Source organism: Phascolarctos cinereus, unplaced genomic scaffold, assembly GCF_003287225.1.
Source record: "Phascolarctos cinereus isolate Bilbo 61053 unplaced genomic scaffold, phaCin_HiC Scaffold_2;HRSCAF=192, whole genome shotgun sequence".
NCBI classification, from domain to species: Eukaryota; Metazoa; Chordata; class Mammalia; order Diprotodontia; family Phascolarctidae; genus Phascolarctos; species Phascolarctos cinereus.
Genome location: NW_027555625.1, coordinates 379,464,852 through 379,480,831, shown reverse-complemented (window position 1 = coordinate 379,480,831; position 15,980 = coordinate 379,464,852). Strand labels below are relative to the sequence as shown.

Sequence of the window (15,980 nt, the reverse complement as noted above, 5' to 3'; positions counted from 1 at the left end):
TAAAATCAAATTGTTTTATGGTTTGTCAGTCCAAGAAGCTTTTAAGCCATATCTCTATAAAGGAGAATGCTTTAATGGGGCATCAATGTTTGTTCTGTATTGGAAGTGCAGCAACATATTATAAAGGGTATGATTTAGGCCCCTAAGTTGGATCTCCTTAGGTAGAGATTTAGGTGTCTGAACTTTATTTGGAAGAACTATGTCAAGTGGATTTTTACCTTTGACCATTTCAATGCAACAAATATTTATTAAGTACCCGTGATGTACCAGTCACCATGCTAGGCATTGGGGATACAAAGGCAGAAATGAAACTTCAAGAAAGTTGCATTCTGCTGGAGGGATGTGGTGGGATACAACATAGAATCTTAGATTAAGAGATGGAAAGAACCTTAGAGGCCCTTCTAGTTCAACTCCCTCATTTTACAGATGAGGAAACTGAGCCACAGAGAACTTTTAAGTTCCTTCTCCAATGTCACGGAGATAACAAGTGATGGAGGTGGCATTTGAACCCAGGTCTTTTGACTCTACATCCAGCATTCTTATCCCTGTATTAGACCAACAATTTGATGAGGGGAGAGCATTAATGATAGAGGTTTGTAGGTGTGGCATGAGGGAAGACACCTTTGAATAGGTGAACTGACCCTTGAAGGAGGCTCAGGATGCTATGAGGCAGCGATGAAGGTGAATGCATGATAGGCATAGGGCAAAGTCTGAGAAAAGCCAGAAAGGTGCAAGATGAGGTGATAAGTTCAACAAACAATTAGTAAGTCAGTCTTGATAAAATGCAGTATGTGAGGAGAGTTAGATGAATTACAGGTGGAATGGCAGGGTGAAGCCAGGTTGTAGAGTTTCCTCATTACATGACAGATTGAGGAGTTTGCATTTTATCCCAGAGGTCATAGGAAACCACTTAAGGTTTCTGAGCAAAGGAATTCTGTAGTTAGACTTTGATATTTCTTACTGAAAAGATCCTAAGCAATGGCTTGCCCTGCTCCGCTAAAGGTTTTTTTTTTAAATAGATTTGGTTTCACTCTACTTGCCTAATCATTCTACTTAAAAGACTAAAATGGTAGTGGAAAGGGAAAAAAAAAGAGAAAAATCAGCTGTCATATTATGAACATAATTGATTGAATAAATAATGTTTTTTTAATTCCCAAGGCAAACCTGAGAGGCTTCACTTCTGTCAATTAGTGTTCTGTTCTGTAAATGGAGGCCTTCTTTATTTAGACGGATGGGCACAGTTCACCCATTTCTCATTTTCCGTGGAAGAAGCATGCTTTTTTTTTTTAAAAGAAAGATCATCTAAATTTAATTTAAAAAAAAGGATTTTGAAAAGTTTCTGTGAAATTAGTATTGTCTTTATTGAGCTTATAAAAGCACACATAGCTGTCTTTGTATAATTTTTTTGTTTTTAGGGGGGAAGTAGAGCAGGTAGAGGTTCCAAATTGGAACTGTCTAAAAGTTATAGGTCCTTACCTAAATAAGAACTGAGAGCATTTCTCCAGCACTGGAAATTTTACTTTATTCTCTCCCATTTCTTTTTGTTTTGGAAGGAAGCTGACCCAGGCTCTATGGGGTGTACAGTATGTCTTCAGCATTTATTTTAGAGAATCTCCCCAAATTCCTGGTGATATCTGTCACTTATTCAGCCAGAAGTTTCCATAAATGGCACTGCATCTTGCTAATAAAGTAATTAATATCCCTAGTGATGATCATATAAGTTGTCACATTGCCTTGTGGATTATCCAAGAAATTTGTTCAGTATTATGTCCAATTGAATTTCTTTGAATTTTCTGTATGATCCCTTGACTTTTCCGGAGTCTAGAGCACTGGAACAGAATAATCATTCAATCAGTAAGCATTTATCAAACATTAAGTATTATTACTCTATTTAAGGTGTAGTGCTAAGTGCTGGGGATTAAAATTTTTTTTTAAATGTCCCTGCCCTCAAGGCACTAGCATTCTATAGGAGAAAAGGCTCACTTTTTCTTTGCATTCCCCAGTGGCTGGTACAGTGCCTAGCATGAATGGATGTTTAACACTTGCTTGTTGATAGATTGATCTGTAAATCCTGGCCATCATCTCCCTAGCTTCCAGGACACCAAAATTAGAAAATTTCCTGGAGCATTTAATACTTTCATCCTTTAATTCCTGTTATCCTGATTGGTGGTTGCCTCAGGTGCCCACTACATCTTGTCAAGGCTCCAACTATGCTTCACTTCACTTCCAGGTCATCTCCTTACCACCGGAAAGCTACCTTGAATCACCCTTCACAACCTTCCTTCCTCCTCCTTCCCTCCTTAGAGCCATAATCATACCATCTGTCCTTGGTTCTAGGAGAGAGCCCTATGGTACCACTCAGCATCTGTTTAACTTTCCAAACCAAAATATCCCCACCTGGATACCACTCCCGTGTATCATTGCTTCCCTCTATAAGTATAAGAATATCTTGAAGACAGGGATTGCATTCATTTTTGTATTTGTATTTCCAGAACTCAGCACTTATTGTAGGTCTTGAGATGTTAGCTTGCTAAGTAATTTTTCATTCATTCAGTCTGTAGTTTCTTCCATCTGGGTCATGCCTTTTTAAACTTACCCTTAATTCTCCCAATAAAGGAAAGACATCTGGCCTTTCCTTCTTTTCTCTACATCTAGCCTTTGACTTCCTCAGGGCCTAATTTTAATTATATTATTGTTTCTACTTTTCTGTCTCTGACAAATATTTCCTGTGTGACCTAGACAAATCACTTAAAACTCCTAGTGCCCTAGACAATTCTCTTAAGATTTTAAGTTTCAGAGAAGGTGTGGTGGCTGCATTGGGAGGAATTTACTTCTCTGGGAATTCTCTCTATCAATGAAGTCACAGGTCTAGTCTCTATCTCTTCAGTTTATACTCTTTTTAGTTTCTCCTATGAGAGGTCCTTCTCTTACCCCACTGATTCATGGCCTTGTGATAACTGTGCCAAGAAAGAAGCAATGGTAGCCAGGTAGGCTGTTTCCATAGTTTACTCTCATCAATTGGACAGTGAAGTACAGCTCTGTTAGCATCTCCCATGATAGAATTTGTTTTCTCACTGATCTTCAGGTTTTTTTTCTCTCGGTATTCCTTGTTACATCATTCCTTCCTATCTAGTTCTAAGAGAAGAATATTATCTCATATGTAAAAGAGACTTTAGAAATCATCTAGTCTAATGTCCTCCTTTGCTGTAGAGGGAAACTGAGGCTCTGAGAAATGACTTCCCCTCAGGCTCCTGCTGCAGTTTGGGGCCTGAAACATAGTTTTTCTTATTCCTAGGACAAAGTTCTCTTTGCTTCAGACCCACATTAAGGTAGCTGTGTGGTCTTTGTGTTTTCCAGATCATGCCTCCTTAGGGAGGCAAGGTTAAGTGGGCGGAGATTTACAGTTTTGTTTTATAGTTAGATGTTTGCAACAGCTATAGGTAAAGGGAGGAAGAGGAGACATTTTCATTGTTTCTTTCCTTCATTAGTTCTTCCAGCCTCATTACCAGCTGTGTCAGAACTTCACTTCTTCCTTACTTCTGCTGCATAGGGTCCTTCTCTTTCTTTTCTTTTTTTTTTTTTTTTGCACAAGGCAATAGGGTAGAGTGACTTGCCCAAGGTCACACAGCTAGTAAGGCTATCTGAGGCCAGATTTGAACTCAGGTCTTCCTGAATCCAGGGCCAGTGCTCTATCCACTGCACCATCTAGCTACCCCAGTCCCTTTTTTTCCTTTAAGACACACCTTAAGCAACATATTACACATGTGACTTTTCCTGATCTCCCCCAACCTGCAGTGCTCTCCCTCCTGAACGACATTGAATTTACTTCATATTTGTTCATATTTTTCCACTTTATTTGTATGCTGCATATATTTCTATATGTACTTGTCTTCTCCATTAGAATGTAAGCTCCCTGTGGGTATGGATTGTTTCATTCTTAATACTTGTATCCACAGTGTTGAGCACCGTGGCTGTCAAATAGCTTGTTGATGGATTGGCAATTCTATATTTGTGGCATTATGATGAACTTAATTCTTTGAAATGGAAAACATGATTATATATTAATAGCCTTGGACCCTTGAAGGAAAAAGGTATGATAATTATGAAAGTATGTGCATATTAAATATGGCATACTGATCTTTCTTCCTTATTCTCACAGGGAATTAGAATAATGGAAACTCTTTTGAAAGAACAGTGTGGGACCCCTTTACCTGAATAAAGAATGATCAGTGAGTATCAAGAACAAAGTCTGGATCATTTTCTCTATCCATTTATAGTAAGTTTTGTTGACCCAGAGTTGTAGCTCTGTGCTCTGAAGCCCACCTCACATGTGTAGTATACGTGTTCAATATTTTTAGTTTGTATCGTTCTTACACAAAATTTAGGATCACAGCTGAATTTGATTGAATAGTGGACAACTTGCTATAGCTCTGCAGCTCTGAACGTGGCATGAACCTGCAAGAAAATTCTCAAGAAAGCAAAAGACCCACAGTGAACTGGGCCTCATGAACTTGCTAAGAATAATGAAGGGGGCTTTTAAAACTTTGTTTTGAGCAAGAAGGGGAATGAAAAAGGGGCTTTAGTTCTGTTACAACTTGTTAGTAGCTTTGATTACATTTTTGTTATAGGACAAATTTTTGTTTAAAATCGTTAGTCGCATCCATGGTCTTAAACTATTCCTCTTCTCATTTGTAACTGGTGAGGCCAGTACTCTTAAACCTACTCTTTATCTTATTGCCAAATAATATCACTTTCTACTCTTAAGTATGATGCCCATGTTCTGGGATGCTATATAGAGTTTTTAGTATTGTGCTATATAGAGTTTTTAGTATTGATGGGACTTTCGTACGTCTGATACTCATTTGAACAACCTGACCTACTCTTTAAGTGGGTATTGGAAAACTGGAAAGGCTGTTTCATCATGAGCCAAAATAAAGGTATATAAATCTCACCAAGCAATTTGTTTGTAGCATTGCTACTGACAAATCCATTTGACATGTTTTGGATTCCCTTTCAGTTTTGAATAAAACAAATAGTCCTGGCATCTGTTTGTTCATGCTTTTGACTGCTTGTTGGAATTTGATAACAGCAAAGTCCTATACTATCACTATGATTAAGATCTCAATTTGAGTTATCTCTTATTCCTCATTTAGCTATTACTATTGGGAAGGTAGACTCAAAAGGAGGTGCTGACTTTATTCTAAGATCATTACTCCACAGAAATGTAATTTCTTCCAGAATGGCCCATTGTCGTAGAATTCAAATGACTCTTTTGAGTTGCTACAGAAAAAAAAAGAGCAAGTAAATATTGATTAGAAGTGTGGATTTATTAGATGATAAAGCTTGCTTTCTTTGCCTTATAAGGGGGAGTTGAGTCCATGTCTTCAGTTCCAAGAGAACAATGCCTTTGTTGCCACTGCATTTCCAAAACCTTTGGATATTCCAGCCACAGAGTGAGGAGGGCTCAAGGATACAACATGGATGGCTTGAAGAAAAGGCACTAGCCTTCTACAAGTATTTAAAAAGATATACTCTTCTGGAAGTACAGTTCTTTTTCCATTTGTTAAAGAAAATGCAACTCTTGGGGATAAGTTCTTCAATTTGAATTTTATTTGAATTTTACTTTGAAAATGAAAAAGATAATGTTTAGGATAATTTTTGTTAATTAGTGATTCCTTAGAATTATTTCTATAATTCTCTTATGCCATAAAGCGACAAGAATTGTTTAAGAAGACTAAATAGTGATCTTCCATGTGCGTGGAGCATGACATCACCATAGCCATAGGATCACGTGGATTAGTAAATTTAAGGGATTGTATTTTGAACCCGAGATGGTCTGTGGTAGTCATGCTGTTGGATTATGTTGAAAACAAATTACCTTTATAGTGCATACATTATGATGGCTTGATATCCTTTTCATAACCCTGAAAAGAAGCACATTTGCCATCTTTCCTATAACAACCAGTTTAGATTCTGATATTCTAGCTAAATCTGTGCCGTTTAGGTTGGATATTAGGAGACTTAAGTTTTAGTCTTGATTGACTCAGGTCACTTAACTAATGTTAATTTTCTTATCTGTTAAATGGGATAAGACTTGCCCTACCAACCTGATTGGGTTGTTGGGAAGGAGTGAAAGAGGCAAGCATTTATGAAGTGTCTAATATATGTCAGATAATGCTAAGAACTTTATCTTGTTTTAGCTTCACAACAACCCTGGAAGGTAGGTGTTATTATTATCCCCATTTTATAGATGAAGAAGCTGAGGCAAACAAAGGTTAAATGACTTGCTCAGGGTCACACAGTTAGGATATACCTGAGGCTGGAAATGAATTTAGGTCTTCCTGACCTGATGGGCTCAGTGCTCTCTCTGCTGTGCCACCTAGATAAAGTCAGATAATAGATGTGAAAGCACTTTGAAAAGATGAAGGCAATACAATTATTTCTTAAAAACCATAGTCCAGTACTGCTTTATCCTCTGAGAGGAAGACAAAATAAGCAAAACATAAATGAAGCATGTTGGTGGTGTTCCTAACCAAACATTTGGGAGGTAATAACTTTGAAGTCACCTTAGGATAGGGAAATCGGACCATCATTGATAAGTTTCAGAATATTATTCTTTATTTTAATATTCAAACCTTCATTTGACTTCACCCACCAATAGATTTTAAAGTTATTGTACTTTTTGTGGCAAGCTTTCAATTGTGAACTTTTATTTCTTATGTTTTTGTTGCTTGATTTGTGTTTTTAAGATATGTTCCCTTTGTTTTCTTGCTATATCATTCAGCAGTTGTACTGGGAGGAAGATATGAAGGCCAGAACCTAGAAGTTACTTTGGCTTTTCCATCAATATGTAGTACCTGGACTTTTCAAATGACAGCCTACTTCCAAAAATAAGTGTGATAATATTGCTATTTCAGTGAAGTTGTTTCTAATTTGCTTCTTTTACTGAAGAACTTAGGGTCATTTACAGAGATTATCTTACTCTCTTTTATATGACCACTTTGAAGAAGTTAAGGATCTTTAGTATTATGTCCATCTTAAAGATGAAAAAAAATACAACCTAAAGCACAGAGATGCAGAATTTCCTTCATAATTGAATTGCTTCAGGAGTTTAAAGGTCAGCCAAAAAACCATTAGTCACTAATAGTCCTTTGCAGAGTTGCTTCTTCTAATTTGCTGGATTTCATCCGTAGATGCACTCTCTCCTCAAAGGTCACCTTTATAGTAAGGTACATCTCTTAGATTTGTGATAATCATTTTTGCCTGCTCATTTTATTTTTGCAGGTATTGGCAGCTTTGTGTGTCAAATCTGTTTTGATATCCCATTTATTTTCTATTGACTATGGCTTATAATTTGTTTTAATTCTCTATACCTGTCATTGTCATGTGATCAGACATCTGAAAGTCCCTATTTGGCTGCCCTGTTTTCCCCCCATCTCAAAACTGAGATGAAGGTATAATTTGTAAAAAATAGGAATAGTTTGGGAAGGTGTTACTTCTCAATAGCTGGCTTTAGTAAACTTTAATCTAGTTTCGGTGAGTTTAGGTCACCAAACAGCAAACTAAAAAATAAACATAAAAGACATCTTAGCTAACCTATTCAGCTATATAATGCACATTTCCAGTTGTTTTTGAAGGCTTTGTAATTGGTTTAACTTACTGGCCAATAAAGTTTTTACTTCGAAATATGGAAAATCCCAATTATGAGGAAAGATGATTTAAGATTTTGCCTTACAGTTGCCTGTTAGCGTTTCACCTTAGTAATGTTTTATCTATTCAATCATATACTGATGAAAGGTGCTGTATTTTAATATAAACTGTATCATGTGTTTTATATTCAGTGACACCGTATTTATCTGACACCTCGGTAGATTGAGGTGATCCACATAAATGAATTTTATAGATAACCAAAGCTTGCCATCTTAAATAGCAATCTTTTAAAAATTTCTGATGGAAATCTTGCCAAAATGTGTGACATGCTTCTTAAATAGTGTTCTACACATAGTTTTAACATCTTCCTGCTGGTCAGTGTCATGAATATCAATTATTGTACTATTCTGTAATTCAATGAAATCCTGAGGCTACTATCATGGTATATTAAAGAGTTTACCTCTACACTAAATAACCCTGGATTGAAATATTTTTTTAAACTTAACTTGTTTTTTAATACACACACACACACACACACACACACACACACACATACACACACACACACATTCTAGAATTTACGGTCAGCTGTCAGTTCTTAGTTCCATTTCTAATATGCAGGAGCCGTTAACCTAGATAAATAAGAATGCTAGAATCTTATATAAAATAAGAGCCAATGCTTTATAATGTACTGACATGCTACCCTATGAACATAAGTATATGGACATCATGGCTGGTTTTTTTTTTGTGTGTGTATGTATGTTGTTGTTGCCAAGAGACCTTTCTTCGTTGTCTTCTTGGTTCTTTTCTATGATGGGCATGTATGATTTAGGATCATATAATAATAAATTTTGAGCTGGAACAGATCTCAGATGATGAACTAGGTGCTATCTAGTTTATCCCTGAGAGATTAAGTGACTTAACCAACATCATACATGTGAGGTAATGACTATATAAGTGACTTTCAGATAAGTGTGATATTCTGTAAGTTTGTTAATTAAATCCATTAAACTATTGTTCAATTGTTTTCTTTAAATGTTTTTAAATACATTTAATAATGTATGGATTAAAATTAAACAGAATATTTCTCATACCAAGCCCATTATTTATGTAGTTAGAAGATGCCTGATAAGGTATTTTGATTCAGTGTTACTGTGATTTAAGGGGGAGAAGGCAAATCTATTTAATTCTCTGTGTAACATCCTTGAAAGGAATAGTTAATAGTATTGCTGTCACTATGAAATAAAGGTGTTTCAACTACTATTTGTGACTTTAATCTTATTTCTTTGGGTATCAAGCCAATTAGCATGGATTTTGGCCTTTATCTGCTAAGTTTCCCTTTCACATTGTAAAGATGAGTTAGCTACCATGTTCTAATTCCCAGAATTTTCATAGAGAAGGATGTACCAAGCCAAACTGTGTTTTCACTCTAACCCTTAGGACACTAGAGGGCTCTGCTACTCCCTAGAAGTTCAACTCAGATCTGGACCTGTCTGGTCTACTAATGGGTCTAGGAGGTCCTTTCCTACTTGTAAGAGTTTTGAAGCATATGTAACAAGTATTCATACGCCTCTGTAGTAAACCAGGTCCATTTCTGACTAGTAAGGGGCTAACCAAAGCTAAAACAAAACAAAGCAAAGCAAAAACCTCTCAGCAGTTGATTCAGGATTATCCCTTCCTTGGTCTACTGATTAGTACATAAGCCTTTGAACTTTCTTGATTTTATACTGTGGTATTAAAGATTGATTCAAATCAAGAATTAACTGAACCTTTACCAGCGTTACTACCAATGGGAGTGTAAATTATATGGTCCTTTGGGGTTAGGTTCTAAGTCCCCGGTTTCTTTAAATTTGGCATTGATTATCATAAACTCAGCTTTATACGCTTGAATCAGTGACCTTTGATTACATAGTACTATGGAGCTGGATTATTTTGTTTTCATTGACAATCCAAAACGTAATGACTGTATTGGTCAGTCAACAAACATTAAACATTATGTACATACTTTGTGCCAGGCACAGTGTTAAATGCACAGTGTCTGAAGAGATTTTGTTTTTTCATTTGGCAACTGTTAAGCACCTACTTTGTTCAACACACTGTGTTAGGTGCTTTATCTTTGTTTCTTTTTGTGTTTTTATTTCTATTTCTTAACATTCAAACTCCTCAGAACTTATATTTATTTTGATGGTTCTAGGAAACAAAGTGGGACAATAAAGCAATTTTTATAAAAGTCAATCTAAAATTGCAAGCTAAATGTGAAAAAACAAGTTAAGGCAGATTAGAAGAGCAAAAGCTAAACATTATTATCTCTATTGCCCTCGGAGGTTAATGCTTGAAGACTTAAAAGGAAAGATAACCATATGTTCAAAGTATTTTATGGATCTGTATTTGCTCAAAACTATTGTTTATGAGCCCCCATCAGTTTATTTATCTTTTTTGGTAGAACTATTTCAAAGTAAAAGCATTTAATGAAATAGCATAATAAGAAAAGTAGCAAAACCAGGGCATTTCCCCCTTAAACATAGAGGGCACACTTTATCACAGTATGCACACCACCAGTGGGAAGAGTGAACATCCAAGGAACATTTGTGGGGAGGCATGTGGAGAATACATTTGGCCAAGGTATATACAGTGGACAACTGATGCTACAGGACTACCATTTCTTGTCAGCTCATTGCTCCCACAGCATCTACTTTCTAGTGTTATGTGATATTCATTCCCCACCAGGAATTAGATAATGGCATGTAGTCGCTGTTGGTGTTGCTCCATTCAAGTCTTATAGGGTACTGTTAGATGGTACTCCATTGGTTTTAGGGCTACTGTAGGTTGTTTCTAGGTGGGGTGTCTTTCCACTTCCTGTTTCTGGCTTCAAATTAGAATCCTTAGCTAAGATGCTACCTTTTCCTTCCAAAAAGGGATACTAGACTCTGCTATCTCTCTTTTAATTGAATACTTACATGTTTAAGCTACAGTTCTTTTTTAGAAGGGTAAGGTCTTTATACACTCAGTTATTGGACTAGAGGTAAAAGGGAAAAAAACCCCTTAGCTTTTTGGCTTTTCCTCCCTCATAAAAAGTATAACGGTTCTCAGAGCCTTGCTTATAATAAGCATTTACTCTCTGAAAGCAGATCCCATGTTCTGGAACCAAGATTTTTGGAACATGTTCCCTCCTCCCCACCCTGGCGCCCCAATAGCTAAAGAGTTTCTATAAGCTTTAAGTCCATTTTTCAAAACCTCCATATCCTGTTCACTAAGGATAGTGTCTCTGTCCAAAGCCTTTATTTTACTTATGGTTAGAAACTCTTGGGAGTTCCCTGTTTAATATATAATTACTAAGTTGTACCCAGTCAGCATCAGTATAGGGTATGCCCCTCCAACAAAATACAAAGGCTACTGGGTCTAAAGACACCATATTTTTCTTAACTTCAAATTCTTTTTGTCTTTCCTTCAATTAAAAGGGAGAGAATGAGAAGGATAGGGAGGAAGGGAGGTGGAAAGGGAAGAGAGAGAGGGAGAGAGAGAGACAGCAGGATTCATGCCTTTGTTTTTATTGTTATATATAATTGGCAAAACATTTTCAAGGCTTTGAACCCATTCTACAGTCTTCCCTTAGTGAAGAATATGTAATCCCTTAGCTACAAGATATCTGCAAAAACAGACTTACATGAGTTAACATGTCAGAATTACAAAAACCGTAGAACATAGTTAACATCACATTAGTATAATTAACACAGTTAATAGAGACGTTACTAGTAACTAAAATAAAATTCACATGTGGGTACCTAATATATGACATTCATGTTAAAATTGCATGTCATTCCACAAATGCATTTTATTGCATATCATGACAACAAATATGAGAATGATGAATAAATGAATGAAAAAGCATTTATTAAGTGATTAATATGTGTTAATCGGTGTGGTAAGTGGTATGAATGCAAACATCTCTAAATAAATATTATAAGACAAAGGAAATTGAGCCAACAAAGGATGAAACTTAATAACCTGAGAATTCCCAAGAAATCATGGAAGTATAGCAAGGTATTCCAGAATGGTTCAAGAGAAAAACCAGAACATTGAGCAAAGAACATAGATGAGAATAAATGTCAGACTTTCTGACCAGCATAGCATAAATAATTAGCAGAACAGAAAAACTTGAATACATGATGACAGTCCTTTTTTAGGCCACACTTGGGAGCATTCTGGGCTACATGCTGCCCCAATGTGTTTCTCATCTCTGTTCTAGAGAACCTTCTATCATTTCAATTCTTTAAGGGGATTTTACTAGATAATCCTCCTGGCATAAGTAGTACCAAGGGATTAAAAAAAAATTACAGCTTCTCCCTATCCTCACTCGCCAAAGGGTAACTATAAAGAAAAAGGAAGAAAAAAAGAAAAAAGTTGAGAAAGCCATATGCCAGAAATCCTAGGCTTTTCTTTCCCTCTTTACAATGACAGTCTCAGATCTCAATGATCTGAATTGTGTGATGAGCAATGCCACATCTTCTTTGCAGTTCACAGTGGGTGTGCTAATGCAAAGTCACATTGATGAACAGTACCAGCAGCATCAGAGTCACAGCCCAGATTGTGATACTTCCAGCACAATCAACAATTCTCTATCACACATCAATTTGTCTTTAGTAAAGGGGCTAAGAAGTCACAAACTTCTCTCATACAACCTTTCCTGGAGTGAAGTTGATACCTAAGCTCTCCCAGTACCCTCCCTCCCCCCATATTACCTGGCTTCCCACCAAAACTCTTCCTTCCTTGAAAGCCACATTAGGGGAATGCTGGCATAGAGATCTCTGTGGAGGGTCTACTCCATTCTTCCACAGGGGCTAAATAAGTCCTCTCCCCTATCCAGGGATTCAGAATTACCACCAAGACAGATAAGGAGTTACACTTCTTCCAAGTAAAGGGACACCACCATAGTTATATAGTGACAATTACTCTTCACCTGTGTTATTAGAAAGACACCTTCCATCAATATCACCTCTTAGTCCCCCAAGCCCTTACTGGGAAGGGGTTTTATTAAAGGAAAAGAAGGCCTACCAATTGAGGGGGACTGAGATATTACTCCAGTGTATGCAGAGGCTCTGAGGGGCAAGGACATTGAGGACTGGGGAGGGTCATCTGGGGCTATATTAAAAAATGGAACATATTTATTAAGTAAGTTTTCCTGGAGACTGGATCCCAGGACCCACTAGACTGGAGTTCCCTTCCCCTTCCTAAGGTGGCACTGATTTGTCCTGTTAGACATGGCTTCTGGGAGGTTGGATTCCCTGACTGGGAAATCAGGTACATGATGGTGCAGCTTTTGATTGGCAGGGGCCAAACCTCTTGCATCAAGATGAAAGAGTGCCATTTTGCCAGTTGGAGACAGGTTGAGGGCTGCTTGGGTGAGGTGGATGCTTGGACTGGAACAAGGAGCTCAATTGGACCAGAATAGCTGCCTTGTCCTTAGGAGGAATCATGTGGTCCCATGCTCAACATTATATAGCATCAATACTCTAAGGTGCATATTGGTAATGGACCCACTCCACAAATTCTGATATTTTCATAATGACTCCAACCTGGTTGTTTAGATATGATGTTCCTGATGGTATTAATATGCTTCACAAACTATTGTATGCAATGCAAAGCATTGTCAAAATTCTTCCACTGATTCTGATCCCAAAGAGGAGAGCCTTTAGAGCATCCAATTCTGCAACCTCCAGGCAGTAACCAGACCACTTAACCAGATCCATAGTTACCAGCTAGAAGTCAGTGTAGCTAAAGATGTCTATGCCATCCCTCAAGGCTCTCACATTCTAGCCATGCAGCCTGGAGCTCGGCCTACTAGAAGGACTTGTACCTCCATTTCCTAGGGTATACACTGTTAACAGATTACTACTGCTAAAGCCTGGTTGCATCTGCCTCTTTTGTATCACATGGAATCATCAGCCAATCAGGTGAAACAGTGTTCCTCAGGAGCCAGATCTTTTTAGGTGGGTGATTGTATGATCCTGTGTCATCTATTCAGAAGCAATTGGTGCCCAATAATAGGCAAGTAACTGCCTTTTTTTTTTCAGCCAAAGACAAGGTTTATTAGAACATCAGTCATATTGGGCAGACTCTTAAGGAGTCTGAACAGTAGTAAGCTATTGGCTAGATTATAAGAATCTAAGCAGTAGCTAGATTTTAAGAACCTAAGCATCTTAATGGAGACAAGGTGGACCTTACATACAGAAAGACTGTGGCAGGGACCTAGGAGTGGCCAGAAAGCTGGGGTGAACAGAACTCCTGGGACCTGGACCCCAGGGAGAATGGAGCCAAGCTAGGATTAAGGGAGGGAAATGGCAGAGGGACATAGAGAGGTCTAGGCTAGGTTAAGGGTAATAGATTGGGCAGAGCCACAATGAAAGGCCAGTTGATGGGATTATAGTCTCAGGGGAATGCTGGAGATTTGGCCACATGGGAAAGTCCAGGATTTTTCCTTTTTGGGATTTAGCTCCTATCCTCATCAAAAAGTTGCTTGACATAACTGATACAAGAAGTTCACCAATTTGAAACTTGCAACAAACTCATAACCAATCAGGTGACTTCAATTTTGTTAAATGCATTTCCAAATTACTTTACACAGTTAAAACTACAAATTTAAAAGAGCTTACCCAAGTTTGGAGGCTAGCTTCTTTACCTTGAGCAGGATGTGCTGAACCTGGGTGATGCTTCCAGGCAAAGGTTGCCCTAGGGCCCAAGGCCATTGCCAGGGGGGCCCATGCTGAGCTGCTGCCCCTCCCCCCTCCTTCCTTTTCCCAGGTGGGGGAGGGCAAAATCAAAGGTGAGGGGTAAAGGGTGAAACTCTCTATTCCTATGAGAGGGGCTAATATACCCTCTTGACTCAAGGGAAGGGAGTGGGAGAAAGGAGTGACCAGGGTTGTAAGGAGGGGTTTCAAAACTCGTTAATGATCAATCACAAAACCTCCAAAATCTGCCAAGATATTTTTAGCTGTTCTAACTTTTCCCTGTAACCTCCAGGAAGGAGAATTCAGGGGTGTAGAGGGAAGGGAGTAAGTAAGCCTCAGGGCACCAAAAAGCAACTGCAGTTTTCCCCAATTCTATAGTGCCAAGAGAACTGACAGAACTGGGCATGCACTTCCAGATAGGATGTCTGTCCTTGTTCTCTATGCTGTGGAAGGTCCATGGCCTCCAACTGACCCAGTGGATCGAGAACATGAGAGCGTCAGGCGGAGTGTGAGACAGCCTCATAACTGTCTGCTCAAAAAGCTCCTCCAAGCCTTGGTGCTTGGAGAGCAACCCCAACTGCACAGCAAGAAAGGAGGCATGGGCAGGCTTACATACCTTCCAGTCTTGGCTGGAGAAGAACTTGGGATTAGGCAGTTTCTCCATACAGGCCACCAAATGTTGAGGTTTAGGAGTTTAGGGGTACTGGGACCCCAAAATCACAACACCAGATCTTGCCCAAAAGAATTTGACCCAAACCTTCTTTCAGCCAAAGACAAGGTTTATTAGAACATCAGTCATATTGGGCAGACTCTTAAGGAGTCTGAACATTAGTAAGCTATTGGCTAGATTATAAGAATCTAAGCAGTGGCTAGATTTTAAGAATCTAAGCCCAAGTAACTGTTTTTCAAAAGTGGCCTAGCAAGTGGCTGCTTGGAGGAATCTATAGCTCCAGAAGCCTAACAGCAAGCCTCTTGCTGCCTGTCAAAGGCTTCACTCATCCTAGTCTTTCAGGGACAGAAAACTCCAGAAACATGGGCCTTATGGAATCATAAGGGCCCAGGGGTATCAGACAACCTGCAATAGATTTTCTAGGCTGTATCTGTTCTGGGCTCCATTTGAAAGAGATAGACTTGCAGGTGACTTACTAAATGAGGGCCATCAGGATAAGCAGGTGGGGAATGTGAGTTCTCCAAAATCTACAGATTTCTATAAGTCTCTGGGATGCCTTCTTAGAGTATGATGAAGTGTCAGTAGCTTATTTTGATATTTTTTTTAGGCTTAGGTGGCTCTAAAGGATCCTTACTGCCCTGGTGCTGAATTTCCCCATTTGTTTTGCTAACACCCCCATAGAATGGCCATTTCTCTTCTTGTCAACCCTCTGTTTCTGAAGCTACTCCCAAAGCTCCATCCAAAGCAGAGTGCCATTGCCTTCTGCCCACTTGCTATTAGGAAAGTAGGCTTGATGATGCTTTTCATTCCCAAGGTGACTATTCGTACTGACGTTATTTGTCTAAGCCACAACTGTCCTGACCTCTTGCTTAAATTTCACCAGTTGATCACAGAGTTACCCAACTATATAGCTGGGATAGAAATCCATTCTGATG

At 38.4% G+C, this 15,980-nt stretch overlaps 1 protein-coding gene across 2 annotated transcripts in view; it reads left to right on the top strand.

The window, feature by feature from the left end:
- The window catches only part of PRELID2 (PRELI domain containing 2), an 87,687-nt gene extending 78,774 nt beyond the window's left edge, over window positions 1–8,913 (top strand). For both annotated transcript variants that reach the window (XM_020964310.2, XM_020964313.2), the window contains 2 exons: window positions 4,160–4,229; window positions 5,365–8,913. In XM_020964310.2, coding sequence (XP_020819969.1) covers window positions 4,160–4,219 — 60 coding nt within the window. In that variant the 3' untranslated portion in view covers window positions 4,220–4,229; window positions 5,365–8,913. The remainder of the gene's footprint in view (window positions 1–4,159; window positions 4,230–5,364) is intronic.
- The last annotated feature ends 7,067 nt before the right edge of the window (window positions 8,914–15,980 follow it).